The sequence below is a fragment of the Electrona antarctica genome (genome assembly GCF_951216825.1).
Source record: "Electrona antarctica genome assembly, chromosome: 5".
Taxonomy (NCBI): domain Eukaryota; kingdom Metazoa; phylum Chordata; class Actinopteri; order Myctophiformes; family Myctophidae; genus Electrona; species Electrona antarctica.
The window spans coordinates 6,900,309-6,924,282 of record NC_136810.1 but is presented as its reverse complement, the minus strand read 5'-3'; the positions used below and the strand labels follow the sequence as shown (position 1 = coordinate 6,924,282).

At 43.0% G+C, this 23,974-nt stretch overlaps 2 protein-coding genes across 3 annotated transcripts; one reads left to right on the top strand and one right to left on the bottom strand.

Moving 5' to 3' along the window:
* Positions 1 to 815: 815 nt before the first annotated feature.
* On the bottom strand, positions 816 to 10,112 carry fem1b (fem-1 homolog b). Its single transcript, XM_079500906.1, has 4 exons — positions 9,246 to 10,112; positions 8,052 to 8,475; positions 6,316 to 6,813; positions 816 to 5,141 (listed from the first exon to the last, which is right to left on the bottom strand). The coding sequence occupies exons 1-4, from the start codon at positions 9,491 to 9,493 to the stop codon at positions 4,428 to 4,430; spliced, it is 1,884 nt and encodes a 627-aa protein (XP_079357032.1). The 5' UTR covers positions 9,494 to 10,112; the 3' UTR covers positions 816 to 4,427.
* cln6b (CLN6 transmembrane ER protein b) lies at positions 9,586 to 23,220 on the top strand. Of its 2 annotated transcripts, XM_079500908.1 has the most exons (9): positions 9,586 to 9,717; positions 13,004 to 13,241; positions 16,563 to 16,683; positions 17,796 to 17,894; positions 18,498 to 18,686; positions 18,892 to 18,947; positions 20,149 to 20,271; positions 22,587 to 22,715; positions 22,808 to 23,220. In XM_079500908.1, the coding sequence occupies exons 3-9, from the start codon at positions 16,681 to 16,683 to the stop codon at positions 22,953 to 22,955; spliced, it is 747 nt and encodes a 248-aa protein (XP_079357034.1). In that variant the 5' UTR covers positions 9,586 to 9,717; positions 13,004 to 13,241; positions 16,563 to 16,680; the 3' UTR covers positions 22,956 to 23,220. The 2 variants fall into 2 exon arrangements, with proteins under 2 accessions (XP_079357034.1, XP_079357033.1); XM_079500907.1 differs by lacking the exon at positions 13,004 to 13,241 and having other exon boundaries at positions 9,589 to 9,717.
* The last annotated feature ends 754 nt before the right edge of the window (positions 23,221 to 23,974 follow it).

Genomic DNA, 23,974 nt, shown 5'->3' with positions numbered 1-23,974 from the left:
TAGCCTCGGGTTAGACTGACAGTAGGAACTAAGCGAGGTAGACTGTAGGAGAAACACGGTAGTGGCAGGGAAGCTGAGAGGGGGACAGCGTAGGAGAGAGGGAGTCTGTCTCCCTCTCATCAGTAGTCTTAGAGGGAGACATGAGAAAATGCTTTGATGGGATTTGATCTATGCTGCGTTCACTCGGGCAGATACAAAGTTACACAGCATATTTGTCGCTGAAACCAGCTCAACTTTTTTTGTAGCTTTGTATCTGCCAGTGTGGATGCAGCATAACACTATCAGGTAGACTTGTTTTTTCAAAAATAACTTAAGACTTGAACTGTGGGGCGGGCGGCGTTGGCTCAGGGGTAGAGTGGCTGGATGGTAACCGCAAGGTTGCCAGTTCGAAGACCATATAGGCTCCCCCAGAGTTAGTGTCGAAGTGTCCTTGAGCAAGACACTGTGACTGAACCCCTAATTGCTCCTGATGTGCTGGTTGGTGCCTTGCATGGTTTCCACTTTCCGCCACCATCAACATATGAATGTGTGTGTGTCGTGTGAATGGGTGAATGTAATGCATAATCTATGTAAAGCGCCTTGGACAAAGGTGCTATATAAATGCACCATTTAACTGACTTTCAGTCACTGGCCCATTGTTGTGAAACACTGTGAAAGGAGCCCACCAAAATTGCTGATTTAACCTTAGCTTTTATGAAATGTCTGCAGATGTTCTGGAAGATTGAACATGCATTCTTTTGCTAGTTTGAACACTTAAAAATGTTTAAATACTCTTAAGCAAGAGAATAAGTAAATAAACTTAGACATATCTGTACTTTCATTAGGAAACAAGCTCTTTAATAGAACACAAGTCATTCATCAGACATGAACAAACTATTTTCTATAGACAGACAAGAAATGTGAAAATCTTTGGGTTCATTTCTTCCCATACAGAAGCTGTTATGAAAAATGAAAAAATAAAATAAACACAGCTGTCTGTCATCAGTCTGACACACAGGATGGCACATCAAACCCCTCCCCCCAAAAAGGCAGAAATAGACCTCGAACCATCTGCTTTTAAAAGTACTGAAGGACCACATGCTGTCCTACAGAGACAACACCAACTGCCTGTTCTCGAGAGCAGCTACTGTTGATGTAGGTATGGTTTAAATTAGGCATATAGTGTGTACTAAATACACGACGTGCCAGGTTAGTCCAGTTAGTCCATTCAGTAAAGCCTAACTTGTACCCCGTCGCTGGTCTGACCTCGTGTCATCAGGTCATTTTCGACAAGCGACAGTGTTTAAGGTGCCGGTTTCTCTCTTCAGGACAGACAGTTGGTGCCGTGTCTCTGTACGATGTGAGCTTAAAGCAATGTGCTGACGGGCATCGTCCTTCATGATCAAAATGGACATCATCATGGGAACATAATTATAGCCAGATTTCAGTTTGTCAAAACATTCATGTTTTTGAGAGCATTAGGTAGAGAATTAGTTTTGTCTTGATTACTGATTAAACCAATAGAAGGCTAAAGGATTTGGGGGTAAAAAATGACAGACAACTTTGTTGTAACAAAGTGAGATCTGGCATTAAGTCACAGGCACATGTTAAAACAGCAAAAATGTTTATTTTTATAAACGAATTTTAAACTCACACCTAGCTTTGCAGACGAGTATTCACAATATACCTTTATAAAGCATACCCTTTTAAATAAACTTTAGTTTTCTCTCAAAATATTCTGAAATAAAATTTCCTATTAAAAGTATGATCATGTTATCCAGCAAGTTGTTCTCTCTGTGTGTATTTGGTCTGTGTTGACAGTCTCCTTCATCAGTACAACTCACTGCTGCTGCGCTTAGCGTGATAAATAAATAACCTGTGAAATGTCACAGGTCAGAAACACACATAGGGTACATGGAAGACAATGAGGCTGGCTGTGTTCTTAAAGACAGTGTGTGGGCCTAAGCACACTTTAGATTCCATGCGTGGACAGAAGAAGCTGTATTTTACGTAATTTCCGAGTTTTTAGACAGGTGGTGGATGGAAAAGAAGCTCCACCCCCGCGGCTGACTGCCGCGGAGGAGAGCGTTTCCGAGAATCTGTCCGTCGCGGCAGTCAGCCGCGGGGGTGGAGCTTCTTTTCCATCCACCAGCTGTCTAAAAACTCGGAAATGACGTAAAACACAGCTTCTTCTGTCCGCGGCTGTCCGCTAAAGTCTGCCCGTGCAGTGTGTGTGTGTGATGTTTTTACAAGTGTTTTGTTAAGGCTCTATACAAATCACTGCTACAGAGTGTTAAAGGAGAATTCCATACTAGAAGGCTTTCTTACCTTTCTTTGTAGTTGTTACGTCCCCACCAAAGAGGTCCAGGTGTTTTTTTGTGCAAAAACTCCTTATTGGCCATTTCCCCTACCATAAGCCCTCAATGAATTGCATTGAATGGGGCTATGGGGTGTTGTGCTAATTCGCTTATTTCCATCGAAATAAGTAGTAAAGTGTGCCGCTTGGGATATTATTTACATTATAAAGAGAGGATATATACAAAAAAATAATAATTTTGAGCGATGGAAATAAGCGAATTAGCATAACACCCCATAGCCCCATTCAATTCCCATTCAATTAATGTAGGGCTTATGGTAGGGGAAATAGCCAATAAGGAGGTTTTGCACAAAATAACACCTGGACCTCTTTGTTGGGGACGTAACAACTACAAATAAAGGTAAGAAAGCCTTCTAGCATGGAATTCTCCTTTAAGTAACAGAGTCCCTCCCTTTTAGTAAAGAGAAAATACATTTTCAGGTCATGATACCATGTTTATCCAATCAGTAGAGAGCATGCCTGCAGTACAGGGTTGACTTTACAGCCCCAATAATTCATGTTTTTGTTTCATCACTTCCAATTTTTTTATGCTAATCTGGTAGGAGTTCTCGCTTCTCCCAATTGGATAAAATTGGTATCCGTATAGAAACGTATTTTCTGTTTACTAAAGTGCAGAAGAGACTGGGAGACCCCTATTATTGAACAAACACGCCACAGCAATTATTTCTATAGAGTATAGAGCTTTAACAAATACATATCACACCACCTTTAACATTATACCTCTCCTTTCTGTCTGTCTCTCACACAAACCTTTCAACAATTCCCTCTCAAGCCAATTCAGATCTGTAAAACTCACACATCCTGTTTTCTCTCTCTCTCTCTCACACACACACACAAACACACACACACACACACACAAACGTGCACATGCACACACACACACAAAAACAGCTTTCACAATTCCTGAACTGTGCCACATACATGATCGTCTCAGACAAAGAGATGAGGTAAAAAAAGGACCAGGTGACCAACGTCCTGTCATAAAGCTGTAAGCTGGAACAATCAGGAACCAGCAGACACAGCAAACCCATCTTCTATCACTACGAAAGGCTCTGTGGCATGCTCAGAGAAGTACAAAACAACAGCAGTGACTAGTATTTTGTGTGACACTGCTGGCCGAGTCTCCTTTAGTGTTTTACACTTTATACCCTCGCCCTGGGGGTGAGTCCTCACGCGGCGACTCTAAGGTCCTCCTAGGTTGACCCTGAGGTGAATTAGTTCTCCATCAAGTTCCACCCGTTTTCTATTCACAGTCATTTGAATCTCATTCCCCAGCAGGTCGACTCAAAGCGGATATGGAGAAGTTTGTTTCACATTTACGTGCTTTCCAACCGTTCCAACAGACATGCAGCTTCTTCAGAATGAGTTTTCAGATATAATACGCCTTGGTTACGGCCGGGTGTTGCTATAGAAACAAAAACTATAACGTCATGGTTCCAGTAAGATAAAAGAAAAAGAAAAAAATAATACTTCCAGAGTTAGTAATGTCACACCTCTGTTATTCTCATTCAGCTGTGTGAAGAGTAAACTAGCAGGTTGCTTTTCACAGAGTGAAACTGACAAGGAAGCAAACACGCCCCTCCCCTTAAAAACAATCTTTTGTAGATTTTAAAAGTCAACAGTCAGGACTTAAGTATTGAATTTAATATCTTCTAAAAACTGAAAAACAATACTTTTGGCATGCCATGATACAAACTTTGAGGACATTACTCTCAAGTTATACTACTCAGACAGTCACTGCTGAGGGAAAACGAAAAGAAAAGTATTTCTCTTTTAGGGTTGGAGAGACAAAGACAGACAGGACGGCTGACTGAGGCTGCTGGTACTTAGCAATTCATACTTAAAAAGATATAAATGCTGAAGATCTTCAAAAACTGTTCACTTGATCACCCGCCATCATCAGCACCGTTTAAATGCGTTAGAAAAATTAAAAATAACAAGATCTCTCTTTTTTTATTTAAAGAACGATGTGAGTTTATCATTGTTTTCTAGGAGTCTTAGTATTCTCCGATCCTGGCTAGGAGTGGAGTTTTTAGAGGTGCGTTTTGTGTGTGTGTGTGTGTTACATGTTTCAGTGGAACTCGACAAACTCCTCCAGGGTTTTGGGGATCTGGTCTCGGTAGGTGATGTGGTGTCTGCGGACGGCGCGTGCCGCCAGGCACTTGAGGCTCATCTTCATCTGCGTCTTCAGCAGGATCTCCGAGACGCCCGTGGTGCTCTTGTCCAGCGGTGTCTTGCTCTGCTTGTTTGCCATGTCTGTGTGCGCGCCGGCCTCCACCAGGCTGATGATGATGGCATGCAGTGTCAGGAAGTCGCTGATAGGCCGGTTGTACTGGACGATGACGTGGAGCGGGCTGTTGCCCTCGCTGTCAACAGCGTTGACCTGTGCGCCGCAGTCCAGCAGGAGCTTGGTGACCGGCGCATTGGGGAAGCTGCACACGTCGTTGGTGTGGAAGTCGTCCACGGGCGTGGATGAGCTGGTCGCCAGGTGGAGCAGGGAGGAGCCTTGTCGGGAGCGTGGGTCGAGGCGGACCAAGTCGTAGATCTGCTTGTTGAGGCGCGCACGCTCCTCCTCACCGCAGGTTGTCTTGGTGGAGATGCAGGCCAGGTAGAGGAAGGTGAATATGTTGGACTCATAGTTGTCCAGGGCCTGTGGGAGCTCGGCCTCTGGAGCAGACTCCACCCGCTCCATGCTGCGCTGGATCTCCAGGACGCTGCAGCCCAGAACTTGCTCCACTGCCGAGGCCGGGACCGGTTCCTTCAGGTGGACCATCTGGGAGAAGACCTGGAGACACATCGAACTTTATATTTTCTAGATAATGCAGCTGCACAGTGCACACTTAAGCACATTAAGTACTTAAAAGACAACTTTTTCAACCAAGGTTCATGAGGTTGTTATTAGAGAAAGTAAAAGATGAGTGTTCATTTGATTTAATTTGCTGCTTTCTTTTGTTTTAAGGATTTTAGCCATTTTTGACAGGGGGGCAGGAACATTCAAACATGGGGCTAAATATCTATTTTTTTTTACAAAATATTATAGCGATTTCTGGCCACAAAAGATCACAGGATCTACTGAATGTGAAGGTAGAGTACTGGCATACTGTGTGTCGTAGGCTCAATATGTCAGTTTGTCACCTCGTCCTTCACATTCAGTAGATCCCATGATCTTTTGTGGCCAGATGTAATTTCTTGGGGTCTAGTAGTACTAGAAGAAGAAATCGCTAAAAAAAACAAATTCATATTTAGCCCCATCCAATCCACTGTAGGTGCTTGAGGGGTATCCGGAGAACTCACCGGTTTTCCGACTCACCACGGTTTAGTGCATTTTAGTTTTACTTCACCTTCATTTAAATTGCATTGAATTGAGAGAGAGAGAGGATAGTTGTTTAGAGTCAACACTAGATGAAGTAGGAATGCTAAAGTTTAAACCCCAAAGTACCGAAACAATGTAATTCATTAGTAAACAATGTCCTGAAATATTGGTACTATCATTGGTATTCACATACTCACCTTTTTATCATTATCTAGCTGACCATTTAATCGCACAAAATAATTTGATCACTTTGGAAATTAACTATAACATCTGTGGGTTTGACTGATTAAGACAGCATGTTAGCATAACGATGAAGTTCTCATCGTTACGATGAAGTTCTCCGGTCTCCGCTTGAGGCAGATATTACACGTAGCTGCTGGACTGCTTTCATTTGCACTAACCAACCAAAACATGTCATTTCTCATTTCAGATATAAAGTGTCATGAGTGTCAATATGCTGTGTGGTTCCCACTTCCCACATGCTCCATCATGGAAGCAGGATGCTTTAAAGAAGAAGCTTTAAGAATTCAATATGAAATCTGACTAAATGTTGCACTGGAGTCAAAACGTACCCATGCACACAAACATGTTTCAATGTCATTGTTAAAACAACCTCCAGAAGACACTTTTTAAATGTAACATGTACCTGAGCAAATCTCAGTAGGTCTTTGTGTGTGTTGCGGTTCCCTCTCTGCCTGAGGCGAAGTGCATGTAGCCACAGTTTGATGCACTGTTCAAACTCCATGTTGTCTGCATACACGGCCCCGCGGTAGATGATGGGGTGCGACACGTCCACGTTATCCGATCCCAGGATCCTCTCTCGGACCATCAGTCCCTCCATGTGGAGCGCGTCGCGATCCGCCCTTATGACCTCTAACTCGCTGGGCGTGCGGCACTCACACCGTCCACCATATGCCTCGATGGGAGGCAGGGGTTCTTTGGGGATGACGTTCTCTGCGCTGCGGTGGCGCTCCAGCATGGCCAGGTACAGGTAGTGGTAGGTCTTTAGGATGTCATAGTTCTCCCTGTCGTTGGCAAAGGAGGCTCCCAGAAGCTCCAATGCCTCGATACGACTCAAAGGGTCACAGTCGGCGTGAGCCAGGAGCAACTCCACCACGTCTGCCTTACAGCTCTCAGCTGCCACCTGGACGTTAGGAAGAGGAAGGAAGGGATGGCAGAAGAGATGAAGTCGGGTGCAGTACTTAGTTTAGACAGTTTTTGGTTTAGACTAGTCATTGGTTAGACCAGTCATTAGTCCTACAACTACAACCTATCTCAAACCCTCACCCTAAACCTAACCTCCCACGGGGCAGCACGGGTGCAGGTCTTTTTTCCGACCCGCCAAAATTCCGACGGGCAACAGTCCGACATTTGTCGGACTATCGCCCGAAATATGAGCTTTTACCGCCAACGGTCCGACATGGCATTATACAGACAATAGTTCCGGCAATGGTCCGAAAACCGTTGTTTAGACCAGGCAATGGTCCGACACTAGAGACTTTGGCTGGGGGAGAGAGAGGGGGGTGTGTGGAGGAGGCCCAGCCTACTTTGGCAGCCCTTGTGCATGCAAATTGATTCAGTTTGTTAATTGTCCCCCGCTCCCCCCCCCCACCCCCACCTATCGGCCGCACGCACCCCCCCCCCCCCCCCCCCACCGATCGGCCGCCCGTGTGTGTGTGTGTGTGGGGGGGGGGGGGGGGTGTCGCGTGCGAGGGAGGGAGGGAGGGAGAGAGAGAGATAGAGTATATAATCGCTACGTGCCTTAGAGATTGTGTGTGTGTGTGTGTGTGTGTGTGCGCGTGCGTGGGGTGGGTGTGTGTGTGGGTGTGTGTGTGTGTGTGTGTGTGCGTGCGTGCGTGGGGGGTGTGTGTGTGTGTGTGTGTGGGGGGGGGGGGGGGTGTGGGGGTGTCGCGTGCGAGGGAGGGAGAGAGAGAGAGAGAGAAAGAGATGTGTTGGCAAATTGGCCATAGATATGTTAATATTACCTGGACCCCTCCTAATTAACAAACAGAATCAATTTGCATGCACAAGGGCTGCCAAAGTAGGCTGGGCCTCGCCCTCCCCCCCCTCCACACACCCCCCTCGGGGGCGGGGCGGAAAAGCGTACGGACCCCGGGCAGCACACCTAAACCTATCCTTAACCCATGTCTAACCAATGACTAGTCTAAACTAAGTATGCACCCCGATGAGGTCAAGTAACATTGCTACATTTTCATAAATTCTCTGCCAGCGCTTAATTGTACTTTGTTCCAAAAACAAAAATTACAAAAACTGTTATGCGGTCAAGTCTGTAGAAAATATACCAAAAACTATTATATGTGGGGCCGACTCTGATAGATGTACAATATAGTATGATTAAAATTGCATAATAAAAAAAATAACCTTGAGTGGAGTCATGCCATGTCCATTGACCACCATTGCAGCATCATAGCGAACCAGCTCCTTGACAATGTCTAGGTGTCCTGCCTCGGCAGCAAAGTGGAGTGCCGTGGCCCCACAGTGGGCCTTGGCGTTGGGGTCAGCCCCTCGTTCCAGCAGGAAGCTCACCACCTCTGTGTGGCCCTTGTAGGCCGCGATCATGAGACAAGTGTTGTTGTACTTGTTGGTGATGCCGATGTCCGCTTGGTGCTCCACCAGGTAGTGCACGATGTCCAGGCGCCCGTCGAAGCAGGCGGCGCGCAGAGGGGTGGAGTTGGTGATGGTGGTGTGATTGACATTGGCCTTGTGAGTGACGAGCAGGCGCACCACCTCAGCGTGCCCTGCCCCCGCCGCACACCACAGGGCCGTGGCCCCATCAATCACATATCTGGAGGGGGGGACCAGGAAGTTTACTTGGGAATCGGGATGCACTCATTTACCTATTAAACACACAAACACAATAGCCCCTTTTCCACCAAAATAACGTTGGTTCTAGAACTGGTTCCGTTCAGAACCTTGGTGCTATCACGGAACCAGCGGCCATTTTTTGGTTCCGGTTCTGAACCAACTTTTAGGGTTCTGATTCTGATTCATTTTCAGTGGAAACACTCTGAACCGTTTCAACATTTAGGCGGGGGAAAAAATAACTGAACCGGTTCAACCCCGGTGGAAAAGGGGCCAATGTGATTTGAAAGTGTAAAAGTCAAGTCTAGGCATGTGACATTCACTCTTACATCCAGAGTGCCGAGTATAGGTTGTGCTTGTGCTGTACGACTGCGCAAGCAGATTTACTTCACAGACAGACGTTATAAACAACCAGTATGAAAAAGTGCTGATACATGAAATCTATAGACCTCAGGCAGTCTACTGCCTATATATAGGCTGTTTGCCCTTTATGCCTAATGCCTATGCATGTTGCACCTAGTCAGTAACCTAATTATTAGACTATTGAGTTGACAGTCACAACCCTGGAGGCATAGACTCTAATATCTAGTGTGGAAATTTAGTTTTTTTTATGGTGGGGTTATTTTCACAGAACCAGACAAAGACAAATCCATGAATGGATCCTGTACTTGGCACTATAGCTGCATATCTATCAGGCTATCAGCTATATTTTCCATAACACCGATAACAATGTGAACAATGTGTGAGACTAACCCGTCGAATCTGACCGTGCCCGTCTGCTCCGTGTCCACCTTGTAGTGGTCCAGCAGCAGCCGGACCACCTTGTCGTGTCCGTTCCTGGCCGCTATGATGAGAGGCGTGGACCTCTGCCCCGCCAGGTGGGTGACATAGCTGAGCAGATACTTGGTCTCGGCCTGGGAGTGGTTGAGGAGGAGGGCGGCCAGGGTCAGGACTCTGCCCTCGCTGGCCGCCTTGTACACGTACCCGGCCAGGGACTCCATGGCACCACCGCCACCGGCCCTGCAGGTAGCCGCCAGGACTTCCGCTTTCTCAACAAGTGTCTCCTGCTACGGTGTCCACAGCAAAGCGACCCCCCGCCCATTAACATACCGACACGGCACCGGCGCTCACATGAAAACACTGATGTTTGACCCTCATCGATATACACACACACACCGGGAGACGATGCCTCGGGACGGTGGCCTCGGGTCGTCACACGGCGTTGGTGAGTTGACAGCTGCAAGATGCTCCTCCTTGTCAACTTTCTACCGCACCGCACACACACCACACGCCGCCGAACAGCTGAGCGAGCTAGCAGGTTAGCTTCAAAAAAGCTAAAGGCTCAGATCTAGTAAATAAACAGCCTTCCAGATTAAAATGAAAATGTGTGAAAATAGAAACAAAAGATCCTCCGATCTCTTTGGGCCACCGTAAAACACAACGATGAAAAGACGTCTGTCTTGCGCGGTTCTAATGACAAAAAAGAAGTTGTATTTTTCAAAACAAATCCAACACTGTTCGTTTCACCTTCGCTCTCCACTGATTTGCCGGAAGTAATAGTTCTACTTCGAAGTATCTCCGGACGGAACGCTTTCCTACTCACACATGGTCCGCCCTCAAAGATCAGATCGCTTACTCAGGGTAGGAGGAGGCTACGTGGATTTAAAAATACACTCGGTTTGTATCATTTATCACTGACTCACTATGTAATCAAAAGTTGCTTACATACGACTAATGTAATCAAAAGTGGTTCACAGTCAATTCAATTCGACTTAAATTCAAAGGGCTTTATTGGCATGAGGAAAACATATGGTTACATTGCCAAAGCAAAAAGTGGAACAATACACTCAAAAAATAAAAATGTATGTAGCCTACAATTGAAAGTCAGAATCTCCAATAAATCAATTTCTATGTACCAAGATCACTCGGTGCAGATAGTGCAGGAATACACACAATGATTAGTCTTTAAGGTGGTTGTGTTCCATTTGATCCTATCACAGCAGCTCACACATCTTGCTGCTGTGTTTGCGTATTGATTTTTCGTTGTTTTGGGTTGGTCATGGTGCTCAGGTATTCTACCACAGTGTATTCTCTGTTTAGGGCCAGATAGCATTCTAGTTTACTCTGCTTTTGTGTTGCTTCTTTCCAATGTGTCAGGTAGTTGTCCTTTTGCGGTTTTATCATTTGGCTTAGTCCGATGGGTTTTCTATCTGGTGGCTCTGTTTGTGTTTGTGAACGGAGTTCCAGGGCCAGCTGGCTGAGGGGGCATCTCTCTAGAGCAGGGGTGCCCACACTTTTTTGACTTACCGGTACTTTGAAAATGACCAGCTCAACAAGATCTACCCACCGAAAAAAATAGAATTCCATTGCTGAAAATACTGTAGTTTAAAAATGTACCTGGGGCGGCTTTGGAATAGCGGAGCTGGCGTTACGTATAAGACAAATGCATTTGGGTAAATAGAGGGAGAGAAATGGAATAGGTAGCCTAAGGGTTTTGGATTTAATTTGTAATTCTACCGACATTAATTTTGTGAGCATGCAGCAACACTCTTGAAAACAAAGTATTGCATTATGGGTTTGAGCTGACAGGCCCTTTTTTATGTCAATCAATCAAGTCAACTTAATTCAAGTGGCAGATGCCAAAAAGTTTTTTTTAATATATATATAATAAATTAAATATGATTTAGGGCCATGTCATGTGATCTACCTACCTGCACACTGCACAGCCATTGTGATCTACAGGTAGATCACGATCTACCTTTTGGGCACCCCTCTAGAGTATGTGCATTTGGGTCACTTTCTTTTAGGTGGTTGCAGAATTTAAGTGCCCTTTTTTATTTGGATTATGAGTGCGTATCGCCCTTCTGCCCTGCATGCATTATTTGTTTTTCGCTGGGCTTGGAGAATGGATTAGCAGAATTCTGTGTGTAGGGTCTCGGCAGGCCCGGCGCCACGAGGGGTCAAAGGGGGTACTTGACCCCTCAACCCGACCTCCTTTTTTCTTTTTTAATAATGTCAATAATAAAATATAAAACTATACCTTTTGTGCTGGATTGGTTTTCTAGTGATATTTGGTAGTGATATTCACTAGCAGCACTGGTTATAACAACTCGAAACATGCTGCTACAAACAAAAACATGTATTGTACAGGCATGCAAGGAACATCTAACATGCGTCATGGCCATCTCCCATCTGGAAAGAACAAGAAGTACGACTGAGTTGATCCGAATTAACATGTGTTGAATTCCTGAGGCACAGGAATTTAACACATGTTAATTCGGATCAATTGAATGTATGTGTCTGACATGATTGTCTGCCATTGGGGGGGAGGGGTGCTATTGATGCAGTGGATCAGAGCAAGTGGCAAAGTGGGCTGTGGACTATTGTGGACACGCTGAATAATGTATTCTCTGAGCACAGACTCAGTTCACTTAATGCGGTCTGCAGGTTAATATCAGAATACTGATATGTTATTGATTTCAGCTGTTACAATTCCAAACATGCAAACATGACCCACTTCAATTACTTCAGTCTATATTAGTAGCTTAATGACTAGTACTAGCCTTTTTTATGTCCAATATTTGCATTTCAGTTCATAATCATAAAGTTAACATGACATATAAATGTATTTGAAATTAAATAAAAAATATTACTCTTCCGGATTCCAATTAAAAATTAGGTGAAAATAATTCAGGATTCCAATTAAAAAAATAGCAAAAAAGCAGATCTACAAGCTCAAAATGCATCGCACTGCGACACGTTTTGAGCATTGTGGCCCTCTGGAGTGAGTTTGAAATATAGTGGCCCTCTCCATCATCAAAGTTGCCCACCCCTGCCCTATCCAATGTTGTTTTGTAGCCTACTGTGATGTTGGCAAATGGCAATAATAGCACAGTCAAAATGATAATAATCTAATATGATGTGTGTAGTTCTTTATAGATCTAGCCTCTTCATTTTTATCTCAAAGTGCACCAGATTGAAGCATTTTCATCGCAAATTTAAAAAATAAAAATCTGGACCCCCCCTGGCGGGGCAGTGCTATCATTCCAATATTGCATATGACCAGCTGAGTCATGGAACTGACACTGCCTGCGTGATTTAGCAACACAATATGATTTTTTTTAACTGTTTTTGTTTGTAACAGCATGTTTAGAGTTGTTATAACCAGTGCTACTAGTGAATATAACTGCCATATATCACTAGAAACCCAATCCAGCACAAAAGGTAGTTTTATATTTTATTATTGACATTATTAAAAAAAAAAAAATCTCAATTGACCCCTCAGTCATTTCATCCTGGCGCCGGGCCTGGGTCTCGGTTTGGTGTTTATCCCATTTTCCGAGGTCATGGTTTGCTAATGGTCCCCGAGATCTCGCAACCATAGAGAGAGAGAAATAGATTTTTAACACCAAGTCCAGTATTCTATTTTTGATAGGCAGACGGCCCTTCTTGCCTTGTCTCTTGTGTGTGTGTGTGTGTGTGTGTCTGTCTCTGTGTCTGAGCATGGACAGGAACACCTAAAGTGGCCAGTAGAGGACAGCATAGAGTAAAGTGGCACAGAGTACACTACAGGAGCTCTGGGCGCGTTCCTGGGGGTCTGGATGTTCCGGGGACCCACACACGGACCCCACATGGACCCCCCCGGGGACTTCCACACGGACCCCTCAGGGACCCCCACATGTGAACTCTTGTCATTTCGTGCCTGTTTCGGACACGAGGCGGTCTGGATGTTCCGGGGACCCCCACACGGTAACTCTGTCATTTCTCGAAGATTTTTTCCAAAAGAGATCTAAGTACAGTAGAGAGCACAGTATACTACACTACAGTATTTTGAGCACAGTACAGAACAGTAACTATAATAAATGGATAGTTGCACTGCTCAGTTCACACAGGTGTGATTTTTGTTTTTCTTTCCCCACACTGTTTGTTGTGGTTGGTGTTGTGAAGCACTTTGTAAACCTTTGAAAGGTGTTATATCCTACAAATAGTAATTGCCCATCTGGCTGCGTGACTGCTTTCCTTTCTTTTGTTTCAGTTATATATACAGTGACAATGTATATATTTTAAAGTCCATCATCATGGCCTCCTTATTTCCCACCTAGATGAAGTATCATTTGGAACAGCTGGAATCTTTCTGTTAATCTGAAACCAGATTAAGGCTGTACAATACAGTAACACAGTAGATAGGTTTATACAGATTATGGGCTTATCTCAAATTGAACCTTGCAGATATGACAGCATCCCACTATTAGAAACACTCTTGACTGCATTGTCCGACAGTGTGACTTTATCTCCTGAACATTTGACGTTGCCATGTCTTTCAGCAACAACCCTCACCCACTTTTAACACAGTACTGGAAAAGTACATGAACAAACGGGAACTAACAGGACAATCCAGAACATGCATTTTGTTTCGTCTTCGGACGCAGGACATCATGTTCTATAGGAAGAGGAGTGAGAAGAGACTATAGATTGGATATTATCTCGTCTTTATACACAATATGTTCAAGAGCTCTTTGGGAAAGAGGGTTTGGAGGGTTTGGGTATCTCCATAGAGATGGAGATAATTCGCAGATGACAACGTCACCATTTTACGGTCCATCTGCTTGATCCTCACACATCCTCGTAGTTTGGAAATGATCCAGAATGTCCCTTCGGGATATTTATCTTAACATAGAAAGGTTATCCCTGAAGGGAGAAGGGGTAAGAACATTGTTATTAGGCCTATAGATTGTGGAATATTGTTAGTAGGCGTATGGACACAGTGTCATAGCTATAGATTGTGGAAGTCAGAGGGAAACATGGAGTCATCAATCAGGAAGCGACATACCTCAGCTCTACATGCAGGAACCTTCATTTACAGGTTGGTTTGACAAATCAAGTTTGTTTCTTTAGGCCCATTCTATGATTCTACATTGTACACATACTTACACATACATAATAAGTTAATGATATGCTGTTAAACTGCTGTCTCACCAAAAGTGCCGTATACACTACATAAAAAGCAGTTTTGTTTAGTAGAATGTATGAATAGAAATCCTACTAGTGGTGATGGATCATAATGACATATTTATTAATTAATTCTATAGCTACAGTTTTTTTGAATCTCTACAAGCTCAGGTCTACAAGCTCACAACACGTGATGTTGCGACACATATATGAGCTTCAGTGATGAGATTTGGTGTAGAGGGTAAAAAGAAGTGGAACTTGTATAGAGCCCTACGGGAGACCCGTCAACTATCCTTTGTTTGTTGTGGAAGAGTAGCTGCTACTTTGGAGGCAGAGATTTGAATTAATAAAGAATTAATACATTAATACAAAAATGGATTTAACTGGTTAATTCATTTTTCTGTGTTTTAAAAATCACAGGCCATCATGATGTTTTTAGACAACTTTAGCACACTCATAAATAGGATTGAGAGACGATAAAGTAGGCTACCTTTGAAGTTGGTTACTCTCGCTCTTTGTCGCTGAGAATGTTTGGAAGTGCTGATGGAAGAGCACACAATACCAGCTGCTGAAACAGCAGCTGGTATTGTGGGACTTCAAAGGAGAAGGAAAGAGAAAAAAAAACTGACCACACCCCAGAGATAGAAATGTTGATTGTGGACGTGAGTGAGATTCATTCATTTGCTTGTTGTCACAATAAGGAGTGAAGGGGCAGCAAAAAGTGAGTGGGTTGTATGGCCTTTTAGCTACAATTTACAATTTACAATTTAGGCATTTAGCAGACGCTCTTAATCCAGAGCGACTTACAATAAGCAAGAACAAAAAGCATGGGAATACATCACATATGTAAAAAAGCATTTATCGCGAAACATGCGTAAGCTAAGAACGTGACTAGAACATATCTATATAATGACACTATACATATAAACTATAACTAGAACATATCTATATAATGACACTATACATATAAACTACACATATATGCTATACTATGCTGTACATATATACTATGAAGTGCTATGACTACTATACACTATATACTATGAAGTGCTATGACTACATACAATGCACTTATTGTGCACTTATTGTGCACTTATTGTGCTGTCTACACAGCTAGCTACCCAAAGTACTCCCACTACTAGACGGAATGTGTAAGTAATTAAGTAAGAAAAGTTAAATTGTTATAACACCATTCCATGCCAGTGTCACAAAGTGTTTTAAAATCATAAATACCATAAATATTTAAACAATACATCTTCATCTACGGCCAGCTGGGAGAATAACCGGGGACATGCAGAAGAAGGTATTTTGTGCTTATGTGGAATGCATCCTAAGTAACCTCGCGTCACCAGGCTTTCCACCTCGGAAGAAAGCCTGGTCTGTCCAAAATCGCAGTGTGAACCGGTCTGGAGTGGATGGTAATTTACGTCATGTTGTAGTCACTGATTTGTAGTCATCAGGCAGGAAACCACAAGGCGGAGTAAGAAGTACCCAGCCATTCATAGTACTGATTCAGTCTTGTGGTTTCCTGCCAGATGACTACAAATCATTGACTACAACATGACGAAAGTTACCATCCGCTCCCGACCGGATCATAAACCCAAAATGGAATACTGCCTATAGGCTACACCCTAAGCTTTTTAAATCTTGTTTGAGGAACAGCCAGAAACCTTTGGTCAAAAGACCCAGTGAGCTGCTGTACTAGTGTTGTAAGTAAGGACACTGGAGTAGGTCATTAATGTGTCAATGAATGGAGAATTTTACGTCATAGTTTCTGAGCAAATAGGCATAGTGTCTATTTTACGTCATGATGATGTCCGATGATAAGAGCGCCCCTCACTTAGTTCACACGGGTGTGATTTTTAATTGCCATGAGGCTGATAATGTGTGTACGTATATTTTGTCAATATATTGTACAAGAACCTAAGATGTTCTGTGTCTGTAGCTAAATATGTTTTGAGTGACCTAAGATTTGAAGGTCACACTATGGTTGTACGAGGCATCAGTTTTTGCACAGCTGCATTTGTGTGGATAAGGTCATCAGCTCAGTGCTTGACATGCAACCTGAAAGTAACGTTAACACATAACCGGTCTGTCGTCTGTCTGTCGTTCTGTTCCCAGACCTAGGTCCGGGTCCAGGGAAGCGGACCATTCTCTGTTGAAACCTCATTTCCATCTGGACCTGTGGATCAGCTTCACCCTACAGAACTGGCTCCTGGATGTGGGCAGGTCTATTGTCATGGTATCTCAGTCTCAATCCTCTATTCAAAAAACTAATTCAAAACCTGACGTGACATAGAGTTGTGAATTGATGTGTTTATAGAAAGAGCAGGTTGGAGGGTCTATGGTAGTGCTAGTATAGAGCGTCGCAGTCCCGCCCCCTTTCATGACGACGCCAGGCCCAGGAAATGAATCACAATGCATTTTTCCCATAGACATTTCAAAAAGTATTTATTTAGACCTTTTAAGCGTCGTACGAAGCCAACTCGAGTCGTGACAACACACACAATATTTTGGACCAAACAAATAATTACATAGAATGATTTGTCACAACAAGAGTTGGCTTTGTCCGCGCCGTAAACGTCTTTAAATAAATACTTTATGAAATGTCTATGAGGAAAATGAACAGAGAATAATTTCCTGGGCCCTGGTAGGGGGCGGGACTGCGATGCTCTATAGGAGGACATAGGAGAGATGCACAAGGTTGGACTAACTTATTAGTTTGGGATTGATATGATATAGACTAGTAGTACATTGGATGACTGGAGGACAGAATAAAGGGTAGAGAGGATGACTTATTATGCCCTCAATCTAACTAGTACATTATATAATTACAACTGTTTGTCTAACCTTAGTGATTTGGAATCACTAATCACTGTTAGACAAACAGACAGAGGTAGAGGGATAGAGTCCTACTAACAAGATTCAAGATTGCTTTATTTGTCATTCTTTCCAACTGCAGCAGGAGAAAAAAACAAAATTACGTTTCTCCTAGTTAAAAGACAACACAGGCTCATACAATAATAAATATATCAAGTGCAAGACAATACTCTGAGTATAAATAAGTCCTAAAAAACTACAGGAATCCATAAAAAAGATAAATAGAATAAGAAAAACATTTAAAAACTGAACATAGAGTTCATGTCATCAGTTCATGTCCTATCTGCCAGGGATACTAGAGTTCAAGAGTCTGATTGCCTGGGGAAAGAAACTGCTCCTGTACCGTTTCCCAGATGACATAAGGGAGATCAGGCTGTGAGAGGGGCGGGTGGCATCCTCAATGATGCCAGTTGCTCTCCTCATGCACCTCTGCTGGTATATGTCTACTAACCATAATGATCCTTGTTATTATAGCTGCTGCTGCCAGTGGAATGGTTTCCTTTGAACAGACCTAGTCCTGCAGACTTTCTCCACATGGCTTACAACATCTCCACCCCCATCCTGCTGCTAAAGGTAACTCATCACACCATGTATGGTCGTGCTGGGCAGCTCCCAGTGAACAACAGTAGAAGGGTGGTATTGTATTGTATTGTTTTTGTATTTATTTATTCAGCACAGTATACAAACAACACAGTGAACATATAAATATAAGAAGGGTAAAGTGCTAGGCTGAGGCAAAAAAAAAGCCCAAGGGGCTTATACGAGGCCTACCTATGTAAATCACAATGAAACATTGTACAAGAGATATAGAATATCCAGAAAACATGATTGCAGTATATAAAACAAGAACAAAACAACAAGAACATGATTAGAATGCTTGGTTATCTACATGATTAGAGAAAAGAAGAGATGATACAAAGAAATATAATTAAGTGATCTGGTCAATTAAGTGGGCCCTAAACTTATGTTTGAAATTATTTAATGAAGTAGAATTTTATGAGATTGCTGTATAGGTGTTCCATAGCTGGTGTGGTTGTAGTGAATGTGCTGAGAATCTCCCGTGGGCCAACAGAAGAACACTGTGGTTGTGCTGGGTATCTCTCAAGAGTGTGATTAGAGTGTGACGCAAAATATTTAATTGGGTCTAATTACCGTACATGTATATCTATATCCCAGCTGACAGAGCGAAGCCCCAAGACCCTCCCCCGTTCTATCATCTACCTGTGCGTCATTGCTGTTGTCATGGGGACCAGCATCCATCTGGTGGCTGACTCCATCACACATCACCTCGTCCTGATTGGCTACCAGCTCCACCTATCCATCAGGGATAACCCAATTATGATGAACCTCAAACCTGCTTCCCTGGTACAACCAGAGTCCCCACCTTCACTTTAAATACATTGTTTGTGTAGCCTAGTTTAGGTTTGTTTAGGTATGCATGGTTTATGTCAAGTTTAGCTTATCTTGGTTTAGTGTAATTTAATTTAGGGTCTATGGTAATTTTTCTTATTAGTGGCACATGAAGAGTCCCTCTATACTATTCTTTGCTGATAATATTGTGTTTTAACAGGTTGATTCCTTTGAGCTTCTGTACTTCTATGATGAGACTTTGGGTCATTTCATGTGGTAAGAAGTCAAACTATATATATTTCCCTGCATGTGAATCTACATGTTTTCTGCTGTAAGATCAAATTATGTTAAAAGGAATTCATATTAACCTATTCTGGGCGGAAACCTCTTTTGGTGTTTTAAACATTATGTTATAATTTAGCTATTGAAAAATAGCAGATCTACAAGCTCATAGCGCGCCACCGAGTGGCGCGCTACGAGCTTGTAGGTCTGCTATTTTTGAAAAATCGTGAAAATATTTATTTCAGAAAACTGGAGGATTTAGAAGATTTTTTTTAAATTTCGAGGCCTAAATGGGTTAACAGCAAATGTTTTATTAAAGGCATTAATTTAACTGGATGAACAGAGGTTGGTGGGGTAATAATCATGTTGTTCTCTCTAGGTACATTCCTCTCTTCCTCATCCTTAATAATCATTGTGTTCTCTGTAGGTACATTCCTCTCTTCCTCATCCTTAATAATCATGTTGTTCTCTCTAGGTACATTCCTCTCTTCCTCATCCTTAATAATCATGTTGTTCTCTCTAGGTACATTCCTCTCTTCCTCATCCTTAATAATCATGTTGTTCTCTCTAGGTACATTCCTCTCTTCCTCATCCTTAATAATCATGTTGTTCTCTCTAGGTACATTCCTCTCTTCCTCATCCTTAATAATCATTGTGTTCTCTCTAGGTACATTCCTCTCTTCCTCATCCTTAATAATCATGTTGTTCTCTCTAGGTACATTCCTCTCTTCCTCATCCTTAATAATCATGTTGTTCTCTCTAGGTACATTCCTCTCTTCCTCATCCTTAATAATCATGTTGTTCTCTCTAGGTACATTCCTCTCTTCCTCATCCTTAATAATCATGTTGTTCTCTCTAGGTACATTCCTCTCTTCCTCATCCTTAATAATCATTGTGTTCTCTCTAGGTACATTCCTCTCTTCCTCATCCTTAATAATCATGTTGTTCTCTCTAGGTACATTCCTCTCTTCCTCATCCTTAATAATCATGTTGTTCTCTCTAGGTACATTCCTCTCTTCCTCATCCTTAATAATCATGTTGTTCTCTCTAGGTACATTCCTCTCTTCCTCATCCTTAATAATCATGTTGTTCTCTCTAGGTACATTCCTCTCTTCCTCATCCTTAATAATCATTTTGTTCTCTCTAGGTACATTCCTCTCTTCCTCATCCTTAATAATCATGTTGTTCTCTCTAGGTACATTCCTCTCTTCCTCATCCTCTTCCTCTATTTCTCGGGCTGTTTCTGTCCCAGGGAGGAGGAGCCAGTGATGCCCCAGGCTGGTTGGCTCCTTTTACTGCCCAATGCACTCTACTATTGGTCAGTCTTTATTGTGTACCTTTATTTAATCAGGGATAGATAACAATAACCTGACTCCGCCAGATAGTATGAAACAGTATAGCGGTATGTATGTTTCTATAAAGGAGCTTTGTTATCTTAACCTGACTCCACCAGATGGGGCAGCAGAGAGTACACTGGGTTCCCCCCTCCTGCTCCCATCTGGGAACTCTCAGGCAGACTAGATGCTCCGGCCACCAAACGGCCTGGCCAATCAGCGGCAGCTAGAGGCGGGATCAAGGCATACACAGTGCTGCCTTGATACTCACACATAGTTACACATGGGTGCTGCCCAGTACAACCAGTGTTTTCTACTGCTATGCTGGCAAATAGGGTGAGAGCCACATCCCATTTCTTAATCTATTCGTTAAACAGTGGAGACCAGTTTGGTTTTGGTGAAATTTGTTCATTTATTATTGAAACTGAAGTTAGCATTGGGGTTGTGGTTGTGGGGTTGTGTATTTTATCCAAAGCAGTCAATACGGTATGATGTGCATTAGAGTCACGACTTCACAGTCCGATGATGCAGGCGAGCATGCAAGGCAGGCACCAACCTGCTCATTGGGAGCAGTAAGGCTTCACTCACACCTTTCGATCTAGCATACAACATTGTTGGATGCTGCCCCCCTCATACAACAAAAATGTTGTGTCAAACCATGTGACTCCCATTGGAAATGAATTGCGAGCTTGCATCAGTAAACAAGTCTCAAGCATCAGCTATACAACAATCTGTTGTGCACGTGTGAGTCAGGCCTTAGAGGTTCAGTGTCTTGGGACTCTTAAACACTATGCCAGAAGAAGCCGGGGATCGAACCAGTTCCCAAGGCGTATATCTTTTCTACGTCCGAGCATAGACACGGTAACGCCCCGCCTGCCTCTGATTGGCCTACCGACACTGCCGGCTTTACCAGAGTTTCCTCCGAGGTGGAAGATACATGCTGGATTATCTGCCGCAAGGTTACTCCGTGGTGGGAAATAAATAAATAATACAATTACGATATAATACAAGAGAATGAAAGCTTGGCACGCGCGACAGTAACTTTTTTTAAAATTATTTAGGCAAACTGATATTGTTTATGCCGTTGGCCTGTTTATTTGTATACATGTGTAAACTTGAAACATTATTGTACTGTAAAAAGGTCTCTTTTCCCTTGATCTTTATCTTTTTTAGTATAATAGTATTAGTTTACTATAATTAGATGAATACATGATAATCAACACTAACACTTTATTCAATCAAAGCCGGCACAAACAATATTAGTTTGCCTCTTCTACAAAAATTAAAGTTACAAGTTACTGTCGCGTGTTGCCATTCTCTTGTACTTGTATTATTTCCCACCACGGAGTACCCTTGCATCTCGGAGGACAGGCAAGACGGGCAGTGTCGGTAGGCCAATCAGAGGCAGGTGAGGCGTTACCATGCCTATGCTCGGACGTAGAATAGATATACGCGTTCCCAAGCCAGTCATTCTTCCTCCTGATCCAATGCCACCCCCGTCCACTTGGAGTCACCATCTGAAAAACAATCCGTTGCTTCAGGCAAAGGAGTGTGTGTGTGTGTGTGTGTGTGTGTGTGTGTGTGTGTGTGTGTGTGTGTGTGTGTGTGTGTGTGTGTGTGTGTGTGTGTGTGTGTGTGTGTGTGTGTGTGTGTGTGTGTGTGTGTGTGTGTGTGTGTGTGTGTGTGTGTGTGTGTGTGTGTGTGGTGCGTGTCTGCGTGTCTGCGTGAGCTCATCTTCAGCTTGGTAGAATAATTTATAAGTCAAGTGTTTCTCAGCTACTGCTGAGTAATTACCTCTCAGATGATCTCCACTGACGGAGAGAGAGACCTCAGGCTGAGATAGAGATCTCTAATTCATACACTGGCTGTCACTGTAAGGATGTGTTCTTTCCTTGTGTATGTTTCATCCCTTGCCTCACCTCCATTTAAGTTATCCAGAACGTAACCACAGAATATTGTGCAGATCCTTCATCATCAGTGCCATTCCAATTAACTAATAATAAGGAGCACAAGGATCAGATCCCTAGATCATCAATGATCATCAATGATCATCAACCAATAGTATTAGTACAATGACGATCCTAGATGAGTGGCTTTACAAACAAGGATCAGAGACACAGTCACCAAACAATGTTTTATGATAGAAATATCATAGAATATTAATGTAGCATATTTGGCCAGTATGTCGTTTCATTATATATGAATTCTACAATGTTTTGTTTTTCCTTCAGTGAGTGAGTTATCTATCATTTATGTAGCCTACTATTCTTCCTCTTACCGTCTGTCTGTGTTGTGTCAGGTACCTGGTCACTGAGGGACAAGCCTTCATCCTCCTCGTCTTCACTCTCTTCACCATGGTCGCCATGACCCTTCACCAGAAGAGAAAGGGTCTTGTCAACGACAGCAACGGCCTCTTCTTGCTCTACAGGTGTGTGTATGCATATGCATGCATTGCACGCACACACACATGCACACACACTCAATTCTGTTTAGTATTGATGTGTATTTGTTTGTGTGTAGTTTCTGTGTTTCTCTAGGCCTTGTGTGTGTGTGGGTGGTTTGCCTGTGGAGCAACGCTGACCTCAGGAAGAAATACCCCAGGGTCATCTATGTGCCCCAGCCGTCAGCCTTCTACACACTCTACCGTCACCCAAAAAGCTATCAGTAACACACCCACTAACTATCAACAACTATCAACAACAAACCCACTACAACCACCCTAAACCTACTCCATATTTTAACACACCATTTCCCTCCATTTTATTTGATCTTATCTTAAAAGAAACGTGGCTCAATCTTCCAGTGTAATATGTAGACCTTTATTATTTGCTTTAGTTTGCCTTTATTTATTTTCTACTGTATATACATTGTATAAGCAAATAACTTTTACGTTTTTACTCCCTGTAATGTCTGAAATGCCACAACAAAATATGTTAAACTAATCTACATGTAAACTACTAATTGAGTCTGTGCAATTATAGTCTCTGAATGTCTGTCTCGTCTGTGGCTGACTTGTTCTTATGTCTATAGATACAGTGTATCAGAGCTGTACACACAGTATAATCTCCTTGTCCTTTGTCTGTTTACATTACATTCTGGACCATTTATGACAAACAGATAGAGGCCTACGAGTAGAATAGAGACAAGAGATAAGACAATGGGTAGGAGGGAGCCTTCATTTAATTAGAGGCTTTACAATTTTACTCAAGTCACACACACACACACACACACACACACACACACACACACACACACACACACACACACACACACACACACACACACACACACACACACACACACACACTCCAATTGTATAATCTGCCAATAGAGGGTATGCGCATGCTTAAAGTGAATGGCACATCGAGTGGCAAAGCAACATGCAAAGTGAGTTTAACATTGTTTAACGGTGTTTAATGCAATCAGATAGGACTTTTCTGTTTGGATGCATGGGTTGTCAAGGCCTGAAAGTAGTTGTTTGCCACTCAGTAGGCATTCCTGCATAAGGTCCGGGTTTGATGATGATGTCACGTGCATACCCTCTATTGTTTAGAATCAGTTCAGTAAAACACCAGTAAGTAAACAAGAAGAGAGAGGCTTGCTTTATTGGAACCTATGGCCGGCCGCCTGCTGGAAGGAATCAATGGGCAAGTTCAGCAGTTCAGACATCAAACATTACACATGCGG